Source organism: Periplaneta americana, chromosome 16 (assembly GCF_040183065.1).
Source record: "Periplaneta americana isolate PAMFEO1 chromosome 16, P.americana_PAMFEO1_priV1, whole genome shotgun sequence".
NCBI lineage: Eukaryota > Metazoa > Arthropoda > Insecta > Blattodea > Blattidae > Periplaneta > Periplaneta americana.
The window spans coordinates 55,881,199-55,901,651 of record NC_091132.1 but is presented as its reverse complement, the minus strand read 5'-3'; the positions used below and the strand labels follow the sequence as shown (position 1 = coordinate 55,901,651).

The window sequence follows — 20,453 nt, the reverse complement described above, 5'->3', positions numbered from 1 at the left end:
AGCAGTGGTGAAATAAGGCGAAAAAGTTAAAATAACAACAAAATTTAAGTGTTGGTCAGTGCTGCAAAAAAGCAAAATAGAGCTGAGTTTAGTTCGACTTTTTATATTGCAATGTTCTTTACAAAAGAAGTTTCACTTCAGAAATGATTAAAGGAAAACAGTTTTGTGCGAGATCGTGCGTATTTGCTTGGTTTCCGCACAAAACCAATCCGCGGTAAGTCTAAAATTCCACATTCAGTATTCCCAACCTAACACACATAACAATTTCCCTCTTCTTACCGCTTAAGTGACATACTGATTTTACTGCTTTAGGCTTCTAACATATTATTTTTAGAGACGTTCAATATAGTAATAATTATAAATCGGAAACTTACCACTGCAATTTCACCTAAATTGCACTGTTAATTATTGTTTTTAAATATTTGCAAAAATTAAGTAAACTCTACAACTCCACTAAAGTTACTGCATTCGTGATGCAAGTAACATTAAGGAAGCCGTGAAAAAATCAACACGATTCCAGATGCCGATGTTATTACTGCAATATGTTATATAAATAATATTGTTAAAGTATCAAAATGAAAAATAAATCATTACATTACCTTACCGTTTGTTTTAAGTTCGCATTTATGGACTGGGGGGAGGGGGAAGACAGACGTATATCACAGCCTGCTGGAGTATAGTAAACACAGAAAACATTTTAAAGCAACAATGTTAAAGATAGATATTTTTGTTTTGCAAATTTGCCGTCATTGAACAGAAACCAAGATGAAGATTTCATTGCAACTAATTAGAAATTCCTCTTTCAGGTATGTAATAAACGATCTTCGCACAAAATAATGTACGATACACGAGCGGTATGTTTTCTTTCAATTCTCGGAAATTAAAATAGCTCAACTACGTTTCGCTTTTTAAAACTTTTAATCGAGCATGAAAACTTCAACATACCGCTCTTGTAACGCATATTACTATTATCTTTATCGGACAGTTACTATCATAATTTAGTATGGTTTAGGTCACTCCAGCAGTCAAGGACTGAACTGAAATCTGGGTATGGGAGGTGCTCACATAGGTTAACGGTACAATAGACAATATGTATACGTAACGACGCTAACGGTGGATTTCTGGTTCCAGTCCAGCTCCTCCACCTTGAGTGGAAGTGGTCGGGTGACATGACCACAGTTACAACTGATATAATTAAATGTGTGGCTGCCATGGTTAATGTTACTAGCCTCTCTCGTCAACCTTGACGGTCTATTTAAAGCAAGTCGAGCAGTTATATTCGCTTAAAAACTCCAGTCATGTTCAAAGATGGCGCTAGTTTAGACCTGAGGAACGCAGGTGAAGAAATAATAGGCTAGATGTAATCAGTTCACGTTCAGAAATTTACCTCTTTGTTTAAAACGTAAGAATAATGCTTGTATACGAATATGGCGAGACATCAGTCGTGGCACTGTACTTTTATTCTGAAATATCTCATCTTTATGGTGTTAATTATAAGTTATTGTCATTGAGAATCAATCTGAATCATTTCACTGAAGCACATATTTTAAAAGCATGAGATAAATTTCAAAATAAATATAGCTTACTACTTTTGTGATGTAATGATCGAAACTTGCACTAAAACAATAAGAAAGTGTAAGATATACGAAAAAAATTTAAAAGATAGCTAGACCATTAATTATTAAATAAATTATTATTATTATTATTATTATTATTATTATCATTATTATTATTATTATTATTATTATTATTATTACTACTACTACTACTTTTGTGGCAGATAAGTTATTATCAAAATACTGTACAAATGTGTGTGTCTAATGCCTACCCACTTCACTTGTGTGATTCGAGTTCCACATATTGCGGATAGATGGCAGAATTGTGACCCATTTTCAATTTTTACACTACTTCGACGGACCACGCTGTACACGATGTGTATAAATGAAGAGTATATTACACAGTACAATCTCAGATTAATGTTCAACGTTTACTATAGATTATTTTTAAGATATTTTAATGCAAAACTGAAAATATTAACATTATCTGAATTTGTCTCCCGATCAGAGTTGTTGTAAGGTACTAACTTCGTATTGGAAGCAAAATTTTCTTATAGTGGCTGCTCAAGTATGTTAGAAAAGTGGTAAGAACTCTCTTCGACGATTGGTGTGGTTAAGTTGTAGACTTCCAGTTGTGTAAAGAATATTGGTAGATTTCTTAATAACTTTGGATAGCGTACAGCCATCAGATCTGACAAAAAATGTATTATCTTGTAAAATAAGAGGAGTTTCTGATTGTGGCTTGTAGGGAAGACGAATATGAACTCAGACAAATAGTATTAGCACAGTCTAGTATATACAATCATGAAGCTTGAGTTTTGAGGGTACTAGGAACAATAGACTGTGCCGGTACTATTTCGCAGTGTCTATAATGGGGCGACAGTAGCGATCCTAGTGGTTAGTAACTATCTATGGATGCATATTTAATACATATTGAGCTTCGTGACTGTATACTAGACTATGATATTAGGACATATTCTAATAGGATACCTAATAGGCGTTATTAAAAAAATATGTCATACGTGACATTAGCAGCAATAATTCCAAAATTATGATGCGTATTAATGGTATATTTCTACGTTGAGGCACATTTACTCTGAAGTTAAGTGCACACGGAATAATACAGTGTTTACAAAGCAGCTGGCATGATAGTCCTCTCCCCTCATATACTTACATATTATGTAAGATGGGGCTTTTGTAATACAGAGGGTAATAATGGCAAAGGAAGTTTTTAATAGAAAAAGGAGCATCTTCTGCGGACCTCTGAAAAATGAACTAAGGAAGAGACTAGTGAAGTGCTTTGTATGAGGCGTGACATTGTATAGGACAGAAACATGGACATTACGACGAAGTGAAGAGAAGCGACTAGAAGCATTTGAAATGTGGATATGGAAAAGGATGGAAGGTGTGAAGTGGACAGACAGAATAGGAAATGAAGCTGTGCTGGAAAGAATGGTCGAAGAAAGAATGACGTTGAAACTGATCAGGAAGAGGAAAAGGAATTGGGTGGGTCACTGGCTGAGAAGAAACAGCCTACTGAAGGATACACTGGAAGGAATGGTGAACTGGAGAAGAGTTCGGAGCAGAAGAAGATAGGCTATCAGATGACATGACATTAAGATATATGAATCATATGCGGACACAAAGAGGAAGGCAGAAAACAAGATTGGAGGATGCTGGGTTTACAGTGACAGATCTGCCATTTGGCAGAACCATTTGTAATGTATACCTAGCAATGAAAATAATTAAACGTTCATCTGAATGACATACGTAAATTTTATGTAGGTGAGAATACAATGCATTATCGTCTCTCGGATGTAGAAGCGTAATATTTCTCTTAGGTGTATAAACAGTTATATAGGGAAATATTATTTTTACGCAGGTAGCCTACTTGATAACAATTTTTAAAATAATATTTTATTATTGTTATTATTATTATTATTATTATTATTATTATTATTATTATTATTTGAATATCAGAAAAGACTTTATTTGTAATTATACATAAATTACAATATAAAGAAACGAGGAGACATATTACAGTAATTCTAAATTATAGGTTACAGAAATAAACTTGTCTGAGAATAATAAGATTACTATAAAATAATCAACACTTACAAAAAGCATCCAAAAACATTATGTTCCGTTTAATATAAATCTAACCTCCTTATGAGTAAAATTCGTGTCCACACAATAAGCCTCAGGCTACAGTGTAAGCCTTCGGAATCCTCCTCCGTACAAGAGGGTAGAAAAAATTCTAGTGTTCGGGTGGGACAAGTGAGCATAGAGTACGAAAAAGAAGATAATATTATACTTAACATTGAAATAACTCAAGTATTGCATTTAGTAAGAATTTATTAGTAAGAAGTTAGAATGAAAGTTTTGTTGGTTAACTTGATAACAAAATAGAGTAAACTAAGAATCAAGCGAATCAAAATGAAGTAACGGAATCACAAGATACTTATTTAAACTATACACTATGTTAATTACGATATATTTATGCTAATTTATATTACGTATTTTAAGTATTTCCTATTTCTAATTATACGTTATAATTTTTAATATAGATACCGGTACTTCAAAATCACGTGATTATAAATGTTTAGTCCATAATTCTGTATTTTTTGCCAGCAGTTGTTACGATTTTTGCTTTTTTCAAATAAAATAAGCTTATACTTATTTCTACTTATAAGGTTTTTTTATTGTAGAAGGAATTTAATAATTTATATTTTAAAATTTGTTCGAATTGAATTGTTATAGACATCGCAATGACTTCACGTTGTCCAAACTGTCCCAGCTTCAGTGCTAGTAGGCCTACGTACGAAACTTCCAACCAGTCGTAGACAGACAGCACAGTGGATAGTTCAGAACGAAGTAAACAAAACCTCGCCTGTTCCCCCCGTCTCCACCCGATACTCTGCTATCAGTTAACCTGTATCTCTCCGACGGGGATCTTAACTTTGAAGTCTAGTTATTAGATAACGTAAAAAGCTCCCAATGCAATTTTTTCTCATACGTGGCATTAGCATCATTGGATAGAACATAAAAAATTACTCTAGAATAGTTAAAAAACTCGATTTCGTAAAATTGAAAGATACGTAATATCAGATCTAGGCCATCGATAGGATTTTTCGTCAGTTTCTTTACCTGAAGCAGAAAATGTACGAATATTAGATTCGTTTTTAACCCATCCGGATTAGATTTTTTTCGTACTACACATACAGTCTCAAGAATTTTTCAGTAAAAAGTATAATTTTCAATATTTTTGAGAATCCACATGACAATAATATCTAGCTCTGTGTGTGTATACGTGCGCGCGAAATGAAATGTCACTTCATTTAAACTGGTTGCTTAGTGGCGCACTCTTACATCTAATAGCCAATTACGTGTTCTTTCACTTCCCACAGATGACGGTGCTAGCGCTCCTAGCATCGGTCTCATTGGCTCAGCAGTACAGCGGCGGAAGCAACTACGTGGATTCCGATTACGATTATGAAGCCCCGGCGCAATCTGCACCAGCTCCAAGGCCATCTCCGAGGTCCTACTCTCGTCCCGCACCCTCCCCCATCCGACAGAGCGGCCCGCCTAGCCCTCGGGCAACCCCAGTTCCTATTCTCAAGCAAATCAACAGGTAAGTTTTCCGCATAGCTGACATTTTTTTTAACTAGATGCACTCTTGTTCTCCAATTAATACTTATGCATTTTCTATACTGCTCTGACGCTATACTAGGGGCAGAAGAAATAGGCGGGTATGGCGAACCTCGACTCCTATATACCTAAGAACCTGCCTTGTGTATGGTCCTGTCCCAAATAACTTATTCCTCCATTCACACGTTTTGCACTATAGGAAAACTTAAAAGAACAAAAAATAAAATAATGTCATTCTAGTAATTACAAAAAAAAAAAAAAAAAAAAAACCTGATTTACTGAATATTGTAGTTTTGTTTAGTCAACTGTCCGAATGCAGGTCTGAAACTCATAAGTGACAACAATAAGACATCACTAATGATGTAACTAAGCCAGGAGATAATGGGTTATGGTGGCCAGTTCTCTTTCCTCCTACATTGCATACGTCGCTGAATAGTAACATATTACACTAATCAGACTTTATGTATGTATTTATTTACACTGCAAGTGGGCAAGCACCCGGTGGCAGTGGTATATACAATATTAACAATACACAATAAAATGATAACCAATACACAATAAAATTTACAATACACAATACAATTTTACAACACATATACAATTTTACACACAATACAATAATAATACATAATACAATTTAACACAATAATAATAAAACATAAAATAAAATACCTAATTTTACAATACAACCTACATAATTATCTATAGGTCCTACATAAGTTTCAATAGTCTTTCACTTTACTCTCATCTCACTCACTGTAGCGGCACTATGACGCATTTCACTGACACTTTAGCACACATTTCACTGACACTCTGTAACACATTTCACTGACACTATAGAACACATTTCATTGACGCTATAAATTATCACTGATCGGAACTGTTCACTGCACTGTAAAACCATAACTTCACTGACTCACCTCGCTTCACTGATACAACAGTTCAAATAAGTCAAATAATTACACCCCTATGCATACTTATAAACAGAACTACATTTAAACTAAACATTTCTAGTCTAAGGCCCTCTTACACGCTAGTTTTAAATAATTTACAATTCAAACCAAGGAAGTAAACTCGTCAGCCTAGATAAATACATGTCACCTTAAAAAAATTAAATGTTGAATGTCACCTTAATTTTAATTTTCACTTTATATACAACTTTTTAAATTATTCTTGAATCTCCTTAAGGAAAGACCGCTGCAGGTAGGTCATTCCAATCATTTACAGTTCTATTTAAAAATGAGAATTTACCTACATCCGTTTTCTGTTTCCTACATTAGATGATATTATCGTTTATAATATTTCTCAAGTTAGCCATTTCACAAAAATGCAATAATTATTATCATATAATGCAAACCTAATACGAGAAATCAAATATTTAGCATTACACACAGTTAGTATTTTGTTTTTATGTGTTTTTAGAATATTGTATTGAATTAGTAACTACTAAATAATGTTTATACAATTATCAACTTTGTGAATCATGAGGAAATTAAAAATTAAAGTGCAAAAAATTAATATAATTTTACTGTATGTAAAAAATTTACACGTTATTGTAACATGAACAAGTTTCGTAATAAAAATACTTATGTAGGCCTACTAGAAGCACACTTAAGAATCGCTTAGTTTAACAAAACAAATGACACAATAAGTATGACTAAAAAAATCGTCCTGCACAGGTTCTCTTAATCGATCGTAGAGAAACACCACATGCCTTGGCAGTGACTGTCTGCGTTGATGACAGGACACTTTTAATGTCGTCACAAATTTTAAATTCTTTCAAGAAACAGTAAACTTGATAAATAACGCCTTTAGTATGAATTCTGATATCAGAGACATGATAGCGATTACTTGGATGATTAGTATTAAAAATACTGTTTATTACGTTATTATGATATATTTTTCGAACAAACTATAACACAGACGAGCACTTGTCAACAACTAGCATTTGAACGCAGCAACAGGAAGGTCTCTTTGTTCAGGTCATAAACCGCTAGAGAAAGTGTGGAGTGAGTAGTTCCCGCACAAGACCAAAAACCCGCCTATTTCTTCTGCCTTTACTATAACAGTTTCTTAAAAATAATATATCGACCGTTCATTATGTTCAAAACAAAAGTAAATGAATGAATGAGGAAAAGAAGAGGAATTGGAAATTAAAATACATGATAATCGGGCTCTAGAAATTCATCTTAATCTCTATGTGAGCTCCTAGCCTAAAGGTCATTTGTCTTACTTCGTTCACACTGTCCCACTTAAGGGGAGAGGATGGTATTTTTTTTAGCTTTTTTCCTATTTGGCGTAAAATATTAATTTTTTGTATCTAGAGAGCTCATAGCTGTGGCAACTCAACCAAATAAAAATAGTTTGAAAAAAAATTATTTGGGGGCCCAAATTTGAAAAAAAAATACCCAATGCAGAATTGTACTGAAACCAATATATCTCAACCGTGTTTAAAGATAGATTCAAACAGTTTTTTGCAATGTATTCGCAAAAGCATGTTCTACAAACTGTCTGTAACAGAATTTTGATATTTGTCCCTACGTTTGTAAAATAAACAATTAAATTTAATAACAATTTTCTGATTTCCTATCTTGCAAACAAACGGACGTATTTTTAAAATGAAATCAATTGACAAAATTCTGTTACAGAGAAAAGTTTCCTAATAGTCTAAAGAATGTGTGTTCTAAATTTCATGCATGTATCTTTAATAGTTCAGAAATTATATCCATTTTTGTCTGGCAATGTAGCAAAAAAAAAAAAATGAGGTTACTGGAAACCGATAAAAGCGGGCGTGTGATTTAAAAATCCATAGCGCAGGAAGTTTAAAAATGACGACTCAACATCCGATAAGGGCATAAATACCCACAAAATGTTATGCAATGCATTCCACACATACCAAAGGGTATTTAAAAAAATTTGAAAATTTAATTTACCGGAAACAACAATAAAATTGGGCGAGTGATTTAAAAATCCATAACGCAGGACGTTTAAAAATGGCGACTCAACATCCGATAAGGACACAAATACCCACAAAATGTTATGCTATGCATTCCACACATATCACAGAGTATTTTAAAGAATTTTTTTGTTGAAAATTCACTCATTTTTCACCAAAAAATACCATCCTCTCCCCTTAAGGGATTTAAGGAAATTTCGCAGGGATAAAAGCCGAAAAGATCGTCAACTAGTAGAAGGTTAAATTGCATGGAAGTTCAGCCAGCAGGCCACAAGTACTCACAGTAGTATAGACATAGACAGTTACTACTGCCGCATCCCGCTGCATCCCACAGTATCCCCCGTCCAGTCATCGAACCGAGGGAGAAAAGCAGCACAGCCAAAGCCAAGTCCCCAACGCCTACGGTGTTTAAGAAACTCTGCTAATATTAAAGCTTCGTTGTCGGGAGAAAAGTGTACGACAAAATTAGGAAATCAGAAATGTACTGGTGGGTGATAGGTCCGGGGCCCATTTCTTCAAGAATTCATCTCGACATTTGTCTTAACGCCTTGGGAAAACCAAAGGAAGGCCATAGCAGGGATAAATGGTCTTAATTTAGGAGACAGAGTCAATTGCACCATTAGTAGTGACTAAAAATGGATAATTCTCTGAAAAAGAAACATTAAGCACGAAGTGATAAATTTCTGGTAAAACTAGATTGAAATAGTTAGAATGTTAAGAGTCCTACTATGTGAGAGACTAGAAGTGAGAAGATGCAGCTGTAAAGGACCGCAAAAGCCACATTAATTTTAACCTCATAGAGAATATGGGTTTATTTCAGTTGTTGTGTGAAGCCCCATGTTGCATCAAATGTAAGACCCTATGCTGACTCCGTGACAGAAGTTTGAAACTTTGCCATCTGTTTACTGTTCAGTTAAAAAAATCCGAATCAAACACAGGGCAAAATACTGAACAATTAAGAAAGACAACATATATATATATATATATATATATATATATATATATATATATATATAATTTCATTGTCGGATAATTTAATATCGTCCACACCTGTGGAGTAATGGTCAGCGCGTCTGGCCGCGAAACCAGGTGGCCCGGGTTCGATTCCCGGTCTGGGCAAGTTACCTGGTTGAGGTTTTCTCCGGGGTTTTCCCTCAACTCAATACCAGAAAATGTTGGGTAACTTCGATGCTGGACCCCGGATTCATTTCACCTGCATTATCACCTTCATATTATTCAGACGCTAAATAACCTAGATGTTGATACAGCGTCGTAAAATAACCCAATAAAATTTAATATCAGAGTTTTCATGGTGCTATTATAAAAATAATGACGACCTGACCCATGAAAATTCCATGAATGAGCTGAAAACCCGGGTTCGAGTCCCACTCCGCTCATCCTTCATCATATTATGGTATTGCAGAATTCGTGCACGGAAATATCATACGTACTTCCTTACATCACAATAATATGATATGCGTAAATAATCATTTAGTGATTTAAGACGGCGCTCATTCCGTCGGATCCCAGCCACTAGTCACTCGTAATGAGTGCACCTCTGCACATAATGTGTTGGACATTTTGACATAGTGCATGAGGGTTGGCCACTAAAGGGAAACTAAGAGGTGGAACTTAAACTGAGAGGATTCAATCCGGCATCGGAACTGGAATCCGGTGTGGTTTAGTGGATAAAGCGTCAGCAAGTAGAGCTGAAAACACGGGTTCGACTCTCGGAGCCGGTCTGCTCCACCCATCCTTCATCATATACCCCCTACTTGCTATCTGTTTTCTCATCTGATGAAGTAAACTAGGCCTATCTAGAAATATTAGTTAGGCTAATCTGTTTCCCGTGACTCGTGAAGTGAATATTATAGAAACATCAGTTGTTTCTTTTCTACACTATATTAAACTGAAGCTTCTAGAAACAACATTGGCCTGTTTCCTGTCTGGTACTTCGCCCAGAGCCACGCCAAAGTGGACTCAGCAAAACAAAGCGGTGGAGTGTTGCTCCAGCCTTGACTTCAGATCACGAGCAGTCGCTGCTTTTCAATTTGCCGTCCTTTCACCCGTCAGACTCGATCCTGGAGCACCCGGTCACAATAATCGTTATGAGCGATATCTTGAAAGAAATTCAGTGAATAATGAACTCTTTGAAAGCGATGGAGCTAAATTTGGTACCCGGTGCAAAACTTGTAGATGAAAATTGACCTTACAACAAGCGATTAAGATGGCAGCCACGCCTCTCAAGGTCACATCCGGGTTAGATGTCAGCAACAAATTAGATCATGCAAACCTTTTAGGTACGAGGAATGAAATGTTTCAATTTATCTTTCTGGAGTTTTTATTGATAGTTTTTTGCTCCATAAATTTATCCAGATTTGATAACATAATTGCATTTTAAATTGGTAATATTTTTTAGCGTCCATCTTGCATTCTCATGGTTTTTTTTTTAACAATTCTAAGCTTCGAGCATAGATTTTCGTGAGGGGAGAATATTCCGTGTTTGCTTGAGTTCCTGTACAAGAGGAAGTTAAGAAAGTTGTAAACTGCATCTTGTGTCTCCGGTTTGTTTGAAAGACGGAAAATGTCATTCTTTGATCGCCCCAGTTCCTTCGCTATTTGTGAAAGGTGGATGATTTCAGTTTCCGGTATATATGGGAAGTCGAATTATTCATCATTTGGCGACAAAGGCATGATATTTTTGATCTTATAATAAACATAAAGAATGGAACATTATAAATATTAGTATTAGGCCTATATAAAATATATACCTTCATTTTCCAACCAGAAATAAGCATTATTCTGTAATGTTAAATAACATTAAACTTTCAGCAGATCATTGAGATTGTCATTCCACATAACAGTTCTCAAAACCGATAACCGGAATTTTGCAGTAAGGTATTTTCCTAAACGTTTATATATTTTATGCTCGACCATGCCGAAATGTAGTAATTATACACCTGGTAGCAGTACTTCAATGCATGTCATTAAAGTACACCTATTCATTAAAGTTCAGGTTTTCGATTATTCTCGGATATGCAATCGAAAGACAACGAGGGAAACGTCACGGAGGCTGGAAATCCAATAATGTCGCAGAAGGTAATGTTCTGTTACTATAATAATTAGCGTTAATTGTAAATAATATTCAAATAAATTCAATTTGTCATCTCGATTTTCAACTCTAAATCAATTTCCAGGTTATACCAAAATTAGTTCATGTATTCTCTACATCAAGATCAATGACATTATTGTTCCTCGGAAAAAAATCAATACTTTCGCGTCTGCGCACATCTCACACGAGCTATGCACAAGGTCACTTCCGATCTTGTGTCAGATACAAATAAAATGATACTTCTGAATAATTTCAAGTTAGAAATATGGTCGAGCATAAGAAGTCGTTTGAAACTTGCCTATAATGGTACTCTAGACGCTCGTATGAAAATTATGAAACTCGCTTGCGCTCGTTTCATAACCAAACATACTTGCGTCTTAATTACTATCATTATAGGCTCGTTGCATAATGTACTATACTTTATAATGTGTACAAAGCGTCTATGTACGCTATATAACTTACATCACGTAGGCTGCATACATACATACATATATACATACATACAATACCATACATACATACATACCATACGTACATACATACATACTCATGCATTACAGTGCATTATATACAAAGGCATACATAGGCCTACTGCACGTATATATACATGTATATGTATTTATACACACACACTCCATATTAATGTTCTTTTCGAACAGGCAGTAAATAAACATTCACTGGGAATAAGTTACGTGGGGATAACACCCCGCTCTATCTTAACCTTATAAACACAGACATCGCCACACTCACGACAAAAATTAATGCCCTATACTGGACTCAATCCCACGATTGAGGCTTCCACTTATTTGCTTTTAACCACTTAGCACATAATAGCGAGCATATGTATATCGTCGTTGTTCCTGGTATAGCTGCTATGTGCAAAATATGAAAATTTTCAGTAGGAAGAAAAAACACATTTATTCATCCTATAGCAGTCGTACATAGGAGATTTTTAATTCTTACATTTTGAAAACACAGAAATATTTTATTTTATTTTTAAATCCACCACCAACAGAAGCAGGCTTCCAATTACAGGTGGCTTACACAGATGTATATACAAAATACATAATAAGAGAGAAAAAAACAACAAAACAAACAACACAAACGAAAGAAAGAAAATACATATAGGGGATTTTATTATTTGCTGTATCACTATTTAAGTTATTTAATAGAGCAAAAATCTGAAAATCGATAAATATGTCACATAGGAGTTATTGCAGGAACAACGACGATATGTAATAATAGTTTCATGCACTTATAAATGAGGATTTTAGGAATGTGAGAGATTGTGATCCGTGCGTTTTGTAGTTTGGTGCCAGAAATCATGAAGCTCACCCGCACGGCCTGGTGCAAAACGTTGACACGCATCAGTGCGTTTCCTGGTTGACGTACAAACAATTCCCGGGTGTGAATTGATAACTTCTCAACAGTTTCTCGGTGAAAGGATATACATCGGCAATATGCAGAGGTAGAGAAGGGATTACTGAAGAAATTGGATCATTGTAGTAGCTAAATTGACTGGAAAGTATTGACTAACGCTAAGGACGGTAAATGAAATGTATATATAGATGAATATCACTTCCAGCTGTGTCTGGCGCTAACGTCACGGAATTACAAACTAAATACTGATTTACAGAAACATTATAAAATAAGAGTACTTTGAATAGTGCTAAAGTACGAGTAACATTCATTATAATCTTCAAGAAAGAGAGAGTAGAAAAGGAAATCGTGTTGATGGAACGATTTAGAGCATTTAGCTTCTTCGTACATTAATGTGCAAAACTTTATGCTCTTTGTTTATTAATACAATGTTAAACCTTTCAAGCGTAAAGTCTTGCATAACATAATCTACCACATGAACGGCTCAGAGCCATAGTGGGCCAAGCGCCATTTATTAAAAACGGAGAAAGCAAGGCTTAAAGTTAAGTGAATACCATAATTTAATGAAGATTGACATATCATTTCATTTTAATGTGTATACTTTATATTACTTGCTATATGTTTCCATTGAATTATGGTAATAACTTCATTTTAACCCTTGTTTTCTACGGTTTTAGTAAATGGCGCTTGGCCCACTATAGTTCTGAACCCTTAATATATTTCAGTTGCTTTTATTGTGCTATTTTATGTTATATTTTTGGTTCCTGAACAGAATGATGTGCGAAGTTTTTCTATTTTTCTTGGAAATACTAAATGTTGCTACTGACATCAAATTGGAATTGCTACCCCAAAGTTTTTGTCTCGTTCTAATGAGAAAAGTTTACAAAGAAATAAGAACATAAAACTACGCCGTACTCTATAACCAAAAAATTTTAAAACCTTAAAATTCTCCATCTGCATAAAAATTATATTGCCAAATGTGCTCTAAAATTTGACTAAACATTATTCAAAGAGATTATTTATGTTTCTCTTTTACATAATATAGGCCTATATTTTCGTATTCTTCGGGTATCACATTGTACTTCAATAGTTAGCTCTATACAATTGTAATACCATATTGGTGGACAGTCCATAGATTTCTCACAAAAATGTTTTTTCCCAAACGTTTAACTCCCTCTTATTCGGTAACTATTGCGAGTAGGATCGTGATTTTTGTCCATATCGATAGAAAATATTATAAAGAATAATTTATTCCTCTGGCGTATTTCAATAGTAAGGGCGGTTTTCGTGTAAATTTAATTTAAAAACCACTAATTTGAAGCCACTGACCGATGCGACCAGCTTGCAACACTGTAGCCAGGAAAAGAGGTGGGAAGTAGTTCACAAAGTCAGACAAACCTAAGTTCGTTGACATCTTACATCTGTATTACGAGAATAAACAGTAGTGTGTTAGCGACGATATTGCCAGACTGCTGAAAGTTATAGGTCTCGCAAGCAGGGAATACCGGCGGAAGGAATGCGAATGAAACAATGCGATAAGGAAGAGCGGGCGACAGGAAAGGCCACGAGATAGATTGTATGATATTCAAGAGTACATTCGGTAGAGAAATGACATCGATAGAATCAGTCTTGCGTTGTGATAGTTACATTACGACTTTAGTTTGTTCCATTGCATGTAAATACATGTCTTGTATCGCACGGTATTATTATTTCATTCGTAAACATATGTTGCGCGTTTAATTAGCTTCGAATTTTTCTCTTGCTACATTCTTTATTTCCACAGCAATGTCATCTTTTTTAATCTTCTTGGAAGAGACGGTACTTCCATCGGCCCGCATCTCTCGCTCCCCCCCCCCTCGGTGTTCCTACATGCACATGTCAAAACAGACAGCAACGCCATCATTACTTTTCGGTAATCGTTCCTTGCGCGAGCTATATAATGCAATTTTCTAATTTCATTCATTTATAGTGTCTGCCCAAGGGCAGGTCTTTCACTGCAAAACCCAGAATTCTCCAGTCTTTCCTTATTATCTGCCTTCTTCTTTGTCTCCTTATATGGTCTCAATGTCGTCTATCATCTGATATCTTCTTCTGCTCCGAACTCTTCTCCTGTTCGCCATTCCTTCCAGTACATCCTTCAGAAGGCAGTTTCTTCTCAACCAATGATCCTTAATCGTGAATTTAATCACAAGACATAATGTAGGTTTTATATTCATTTTAGTGTACCCATCATCCCCTCGAATCTGGAGGATTATTTCACTTCCACCCTGTATAAGCAAGGAACCATGTATTTAGTCTTGCTCAGTTGTTTGAGGTAACCAGTTAGAGCGCAACAAAGCAGGCGAATCCTACCTATCCTGATAATGGAAGCTCTTTCTAGTTCTGAAATGCTTTAAATGTTGAGTTCCAGGACACAGTGGAATATCGAAAAATCTATTTATGAACACATCGCCATCAAAGCTTAAAAATTCGCACAGTCGTTTGTAGTTCTCCATTTTTTGTAACTACCTCAACGAGCAGGATACTATTTCCCTCTCTTTTTCACCTGAAGGCGAAGAAGCTAGAACTGGCATTTGAAACATTGATAGATGTTGTTTGTTATAGCGCTGGAAAAAATCAAAGCTTCACCTCTTCAGAGAGCAAGGTAGGCTTTGAACAGGACGGTCCAAAGACACGTGAAGTCGGCACATGCTTAGATTGAAACTATACATTGAAAAAATATAATGACTTTGTCATGATGATAAACATATAGCAGGCCCATTAATGGTTCAGGAGTATGCTAACAGATGAAACTGAAGTACTGGGACATTACCTCTTCCATGGTCGTCAGAATACTGAGTTCCAGCAGGGCAAAAGGCAGACCTAAATTGCCAGTAATTGACAGTAAGGTTGATCACATTGAGGCGGACATGAGGTGCCTGTGCCTTGACATTAAGACGTCCATGAAGACCAATGACATGAATTGTTATTTCCGGTCTTTCAGCAATATATATGTGATTCAACCGGCTTTTTAGAGTAATGAGCCAGTTCTTCAACTTCCTTATTCATTTACTAACATATCGAACATACATCCTGTGAAAGGTGATTCATTCAAGGACAATATATGGCTTTAGTCTCGTACGGTCTAGTTTTTATCACCGATCTTTCTCAAGAACTTGAAGCATGTGGGCGTTCCATAAATTTGCATCTTATAAGTTCGTAATCAATGTGGTCCATGTACGAAGTCACGTTGTATAAAAATTACTTCAAAATCACTCGCATTATGTGTTCTGATCTGTCATTTGGATTGAATGCAAATGGAAAAAAATTAATAGGCCGAAAGATGAGTGGTAAATGACAGGATACATGTGGAGTAGGTCAACTGGTGAGAGGAGCTCTAAGAAATTCAACGTGTTGCTATTTGGGCATAAGGATGAATTTCTTCTCGGTGTGACCATTTTCTGCAGAGTTTTTATGTTATCCTATTAACGATTTAGGTGACCGGGTATATCAGTTGTTAGAGTAATTTTCTACGGCCTGAAAGTCCTGGGTTAAATCTCAGATGGGAATTTTTTCATTGCCAAAACGTCCAGAATGCTCCCGGAGTAAAAATACTGGCATATTAATTTTATTAGGCTATACTTGTTGATTTTTTTATGGTTTGTTTAACGACGCTCGCAACTGCAGAGGTTATATCAGCGTCGCCGGTGTGCCGGAATTTTTGTCCCGCAGGACTTCTTTTACATGCCATGTAAGTCTACTGACATGAGCCTGTCGCATTTAAACACACTTAAATGCCATCGACCTCGGCCGGGATCGAACCCGCAACCTCGCTAAACCAACTGCGCTACCGAGGGCGACACTTGTTGATAATTACTGCATTACAGCATATAATAGTTTCTTTTGCAATATCTCCTTGCTTGAATATCATTTTATGTAAATCAATACTATTATTATTGAATCAAAAACTACTGTACAATAATAATAATAATAATAATAATAATAATAATAATAATAATAATAATAATTTATTTTTAGTACAACATCAATCATAGTGTTTTGTTAATTCTTATATAACTGCAATGCAGTTTGGGGGATACAAGTAGGCCTATATATTGAGGGTACGCTTGCAAAGAAGATTGAATATCATTGGTTTATACTATCTGAATTTATCTATTTTTCATTTTTTTATTTTCTATTTTTCATTTATATTTATACCTGTGTCTGGTATTTATATCTGTAAATATTTGTTTTTTTTTTTCACATTCTTTTTCATGTTTTAAGCACCTATTTGTACTGTATATTGTAATTGGGGCTTTGCCCTGTTATAGACAAATAAATAAATAAATAAATAAATAAATAAATAAATAAATAAATAAATAAATAAATAAATGTTACTGTGACGCTACATTCCGACATGTTGAGTATTCAATGGCTCTCTTGGCGAAATTTCTGTGCACGCAGCGTCATTTATTAATACGTTTGTATTTCATTCTGTCTTCTGTATAAAACGCCAAATATTATATAGTATCAATGCATTTTTTGACGTCAGACATCTAACGTCAGCTGGTAGCTAACATCAGCTGATCGCTTAGTCGTCCATATTGGAAACATAGCGCTGTAGTTCCAGGTCCGGCCGCTTAACTGTCATATCCCGTCTTTAGAAAAAGATACGTACTACTGTATAACTGCAAACATCTTGATCCAAAATTGGTGGTGGAATACCTCAGGTTGCACATCATGCCTCACTTTACGGTGTGAATTCCTGTATCTATAGGCCTATAGTTCGTTCTGTTTAAATTGCAGTCTTTAGTTCAACTGCCGGACAACATTGCACAAAGGAATTGAAAGTGACCTTCACGTCCAGGCGACAAATAACTGTGCAACGGGCAGTGAAAGCATTGCCGCGTGGTCTGAACGTGATGCCTGCTTGGAATGTGGCAGCAAGCGACCACATGATCGGCGATGGGTGTGTGCAGAGCTTGAGAAGCCGCGACCTTAATTTACGTCACGTCATGTCAAAACGTATTTCACATTATTCAGAATAACAGTTACAATAAAGCTATAGGAATTATCCTGAGTTCCTGAACAAGTAGGACATTTTCAAACAGAGTTTTCATCTCGACTGCTTTCTTGAAGACAATCAGTAACTGTGATTTTCTCGTAAGAGGAGCAGACAGATTTTTGGTAGGTTGCCATCTCTTAACGTGCCATGTATATTTTTAGTAGGTTATTTTACGACGCTTTATCAACATCTTAGGTCATTTAGCGTCTGAATGATATGAAGGTGATAATGCCGGTGAAATGAGTCCGGGGTCCAGCACCGAAAGTTACTCTGTATTTGCTCATATTGGGTTGAGGGAAAACCTCGGAAAAAACCTCAACCTTGTTATCTTTGAATTCCTCTTCTTCTCCTTATATTTTCCTTGTTCTTCATGACTTCCACTTGTTCTGCTTGCATTTCTTGTGGTATACTTGAATTCATGTTCTCCTTATATTCTTCTTGTTTTTCGATTGTTCTCCATTTAATTTCCTTGTTATCCTTGAATTCCTCTTCTCCTCCTTATAGTTTCCTTGTTCTCTATGGCTTCCACTTGTTCTCCTTGCATTTCTCGTGGTATACTTCATATTCTTCATATTCTACTTATAGTCCCCATCTTCTCCTTGTTTTCCCTTTATTCTTCTTGTCTTCCTCTTGTTCTCCTTCTATTCCCCATCTTCTCCTTGTTTTCCATTTATTCTTCTTATCTTCCCCTTCTTCTCTCTGTATTTTCCTTGTTCTCCCTGCATTCCCCTTGCTCTTCTTGTTCAGCACTTTGTTGGTCAACCTTTCTATGTAAAGATATGCAGATATGCAGCATAGTAATGATTCTGTTTAGTGTAGAACCTCTGATTACTTTTTAAACAACAGATAAATATACCTAATACAGTTATTAGAACCTAAAAATTCCTTCTCAAAGTTCCGCAAATGTTATGATTGGTTACTTACTTACTTACTGGCATTTAAGGAACCCGGAGGTTCATTGCCGCCCTCACATAAGCCCGCCATTGGTCCCTATCCTGAGCAAAATTAATCCATTCTCTATCATCATATCCCACCTCCCTCAAATCCATTTTAATATTATCTTCCCATCTACGTCTCGGCCTCCCTAAAGGTCTTTTTCCCTCCGGCCTCCCAACTAACACTCTAAATGCATTTCTGGCTTCGCCCATACGTGATACATGATTGGTTACTAAAGAATATTGATCTATTCGTAAATTGTCATACGGCAGATCGAAAGGTTATGAGTGATGCGGTGTGTGTTGCAGGCACAACGAGGACGGCTCCTACACGTACGGCTATGAGGGCGCCGACGGCAGCTTCAAGATCGAGACGAAGCTGCAAACAGGCGAGGTGATGGGCAAGTACGGCTACGTGGACGACCTGGGCAAGGTACGCGTCGTGGAGTACGGCGCCAACAAGTACGGCTTCCAGCCCGCGGGGGAGGGCATCACTGTGGCGCCGCCCACGCTGGTGGACGACAGCAAGCGGCGGGAGGGCGCCGAGGCCGTCGAGTACGACGACGGCCAGTACTACGAGCAGCTGCCGGCGCGCGCCTCTCAGTCTGCGTCGAGGTTCTCGCGCCCTGTAGCGCGCCCCGCACCCGCGCCCGCACCTGCCCCCCGCCCTGCCCCGCGCCCCGCTCCCCCACCACCCAGCTACGATTCCTACGAGTCTGAGCAGTCCTATTCTGCCCCCGCTCCCGCCCCCGCCCCCAGACCTAGTCCCCCACGACCCAGCAGCGGCGGCAGTTTCGGCCCCGTGCCCCCCAGGGCGCAGATACCGGGAGCGATACCCGCCGGCGGTTCCAGCAGCGGTATCGTGTACTCTCAACCCCGACCCCCCATCCAGAAGCCATCCGCATTCACCCAGGCAACCGTCCGTCAGAGCCCCCCTGCACCCGTGTACCATGCGCAGCCCATAGCCCCGTCGCGCCCCCAGTCCCGACAAACCGGGGGACTCCTCGACCAGCTCGCCAAGGACTACGCACTGCCTCCTGGCGGCCAGCCACTGCACGACATCTCCTTCGGGTTTTACTGAGACGCTGGTATCACTCAAATGACTGCTCCAGACATAGACGCTCGTATGCATCACACCGTTCACCACGGTGGAAGGCAATCACTTAGCAGAACGTCTATTGGAATAGCCATTGCACATTATACTCTAATCATTCCATCTTAAAAAAAAAACAGTCTAACAAAAGAAAACATGTCTTTCTGACAAACAACGACTGATGAAATGCTCATATCTGTAAAGAATCATTTTTGGGGGAATTTAGATTACTTTATGTGTACTGAAATGTAATGAGAAATAGTCACAATGTTAGACTGCAAAACTGTAAACCCCAAATTGGTTAGTAACGCTAGAGTAAGAGAAGTCGACCTTCCTCATGCAGGAGGTAAGACATTCTTCTGTATTTATTGTACAGGTGTTAAAACAAAACATGAAACAACGACTCTAATTTAGTAATAAAATGTACAAAACCTTGTCTTGTGGCGTGCCTATACTTGGATAATCTATAGCTACAACCTGTTACCATATTGATGATGCACTGCCCAGGTCGAGCAACCAGTCTACATCTGTGCCTGCAAGGTCCTGATATCGGTGCCAAGGCCTGAAGAAGGCAGGGCACTCCTGCGATCTGATCCCTATCAGCATCCCACACAAATATTTTTCAAGTTATATTGACAAGGTTCTTTAATATTTCCGTGAATTAGCCGAGAAGACGCTTTCAGATTGAGGATACGAACTGAATCTTCCGATCCTCTAAAAACAAAACAT

At 37.1% G+C, this 20,453-nt stretch overlaps 1 protein-coding gene across 1 annotated transcript in view; it reads left to right on the top strand.

The window, feature by feature from the left end:
• Positions 1 to 20,160, top strand: part of LOC138716298 (protein VASP homolog) — a 30,425-nt gene extending 10,265 nt beyond the window's left edge. The window contains exons 2-3 of the mRNA XM_069849230.1: positions 4,964 to 5,187; positions 18,941 to 20,160. Of these exons, the coding sequence (XP_069705331.1) occupies positions 4,964 to 5,187; positions 18,941 to 19,712 (996 nt within the window). The 3' untranslated portion in view covers positions 19,713 to 20,160. The remainder of the gene's footprint in view (positions 1 to 4,963; positions 5,188 to 18,940) is intronic.
• The last annotated feature ends 293 nt before the right edge of the window (positions 20,161 to 20,453 follow it).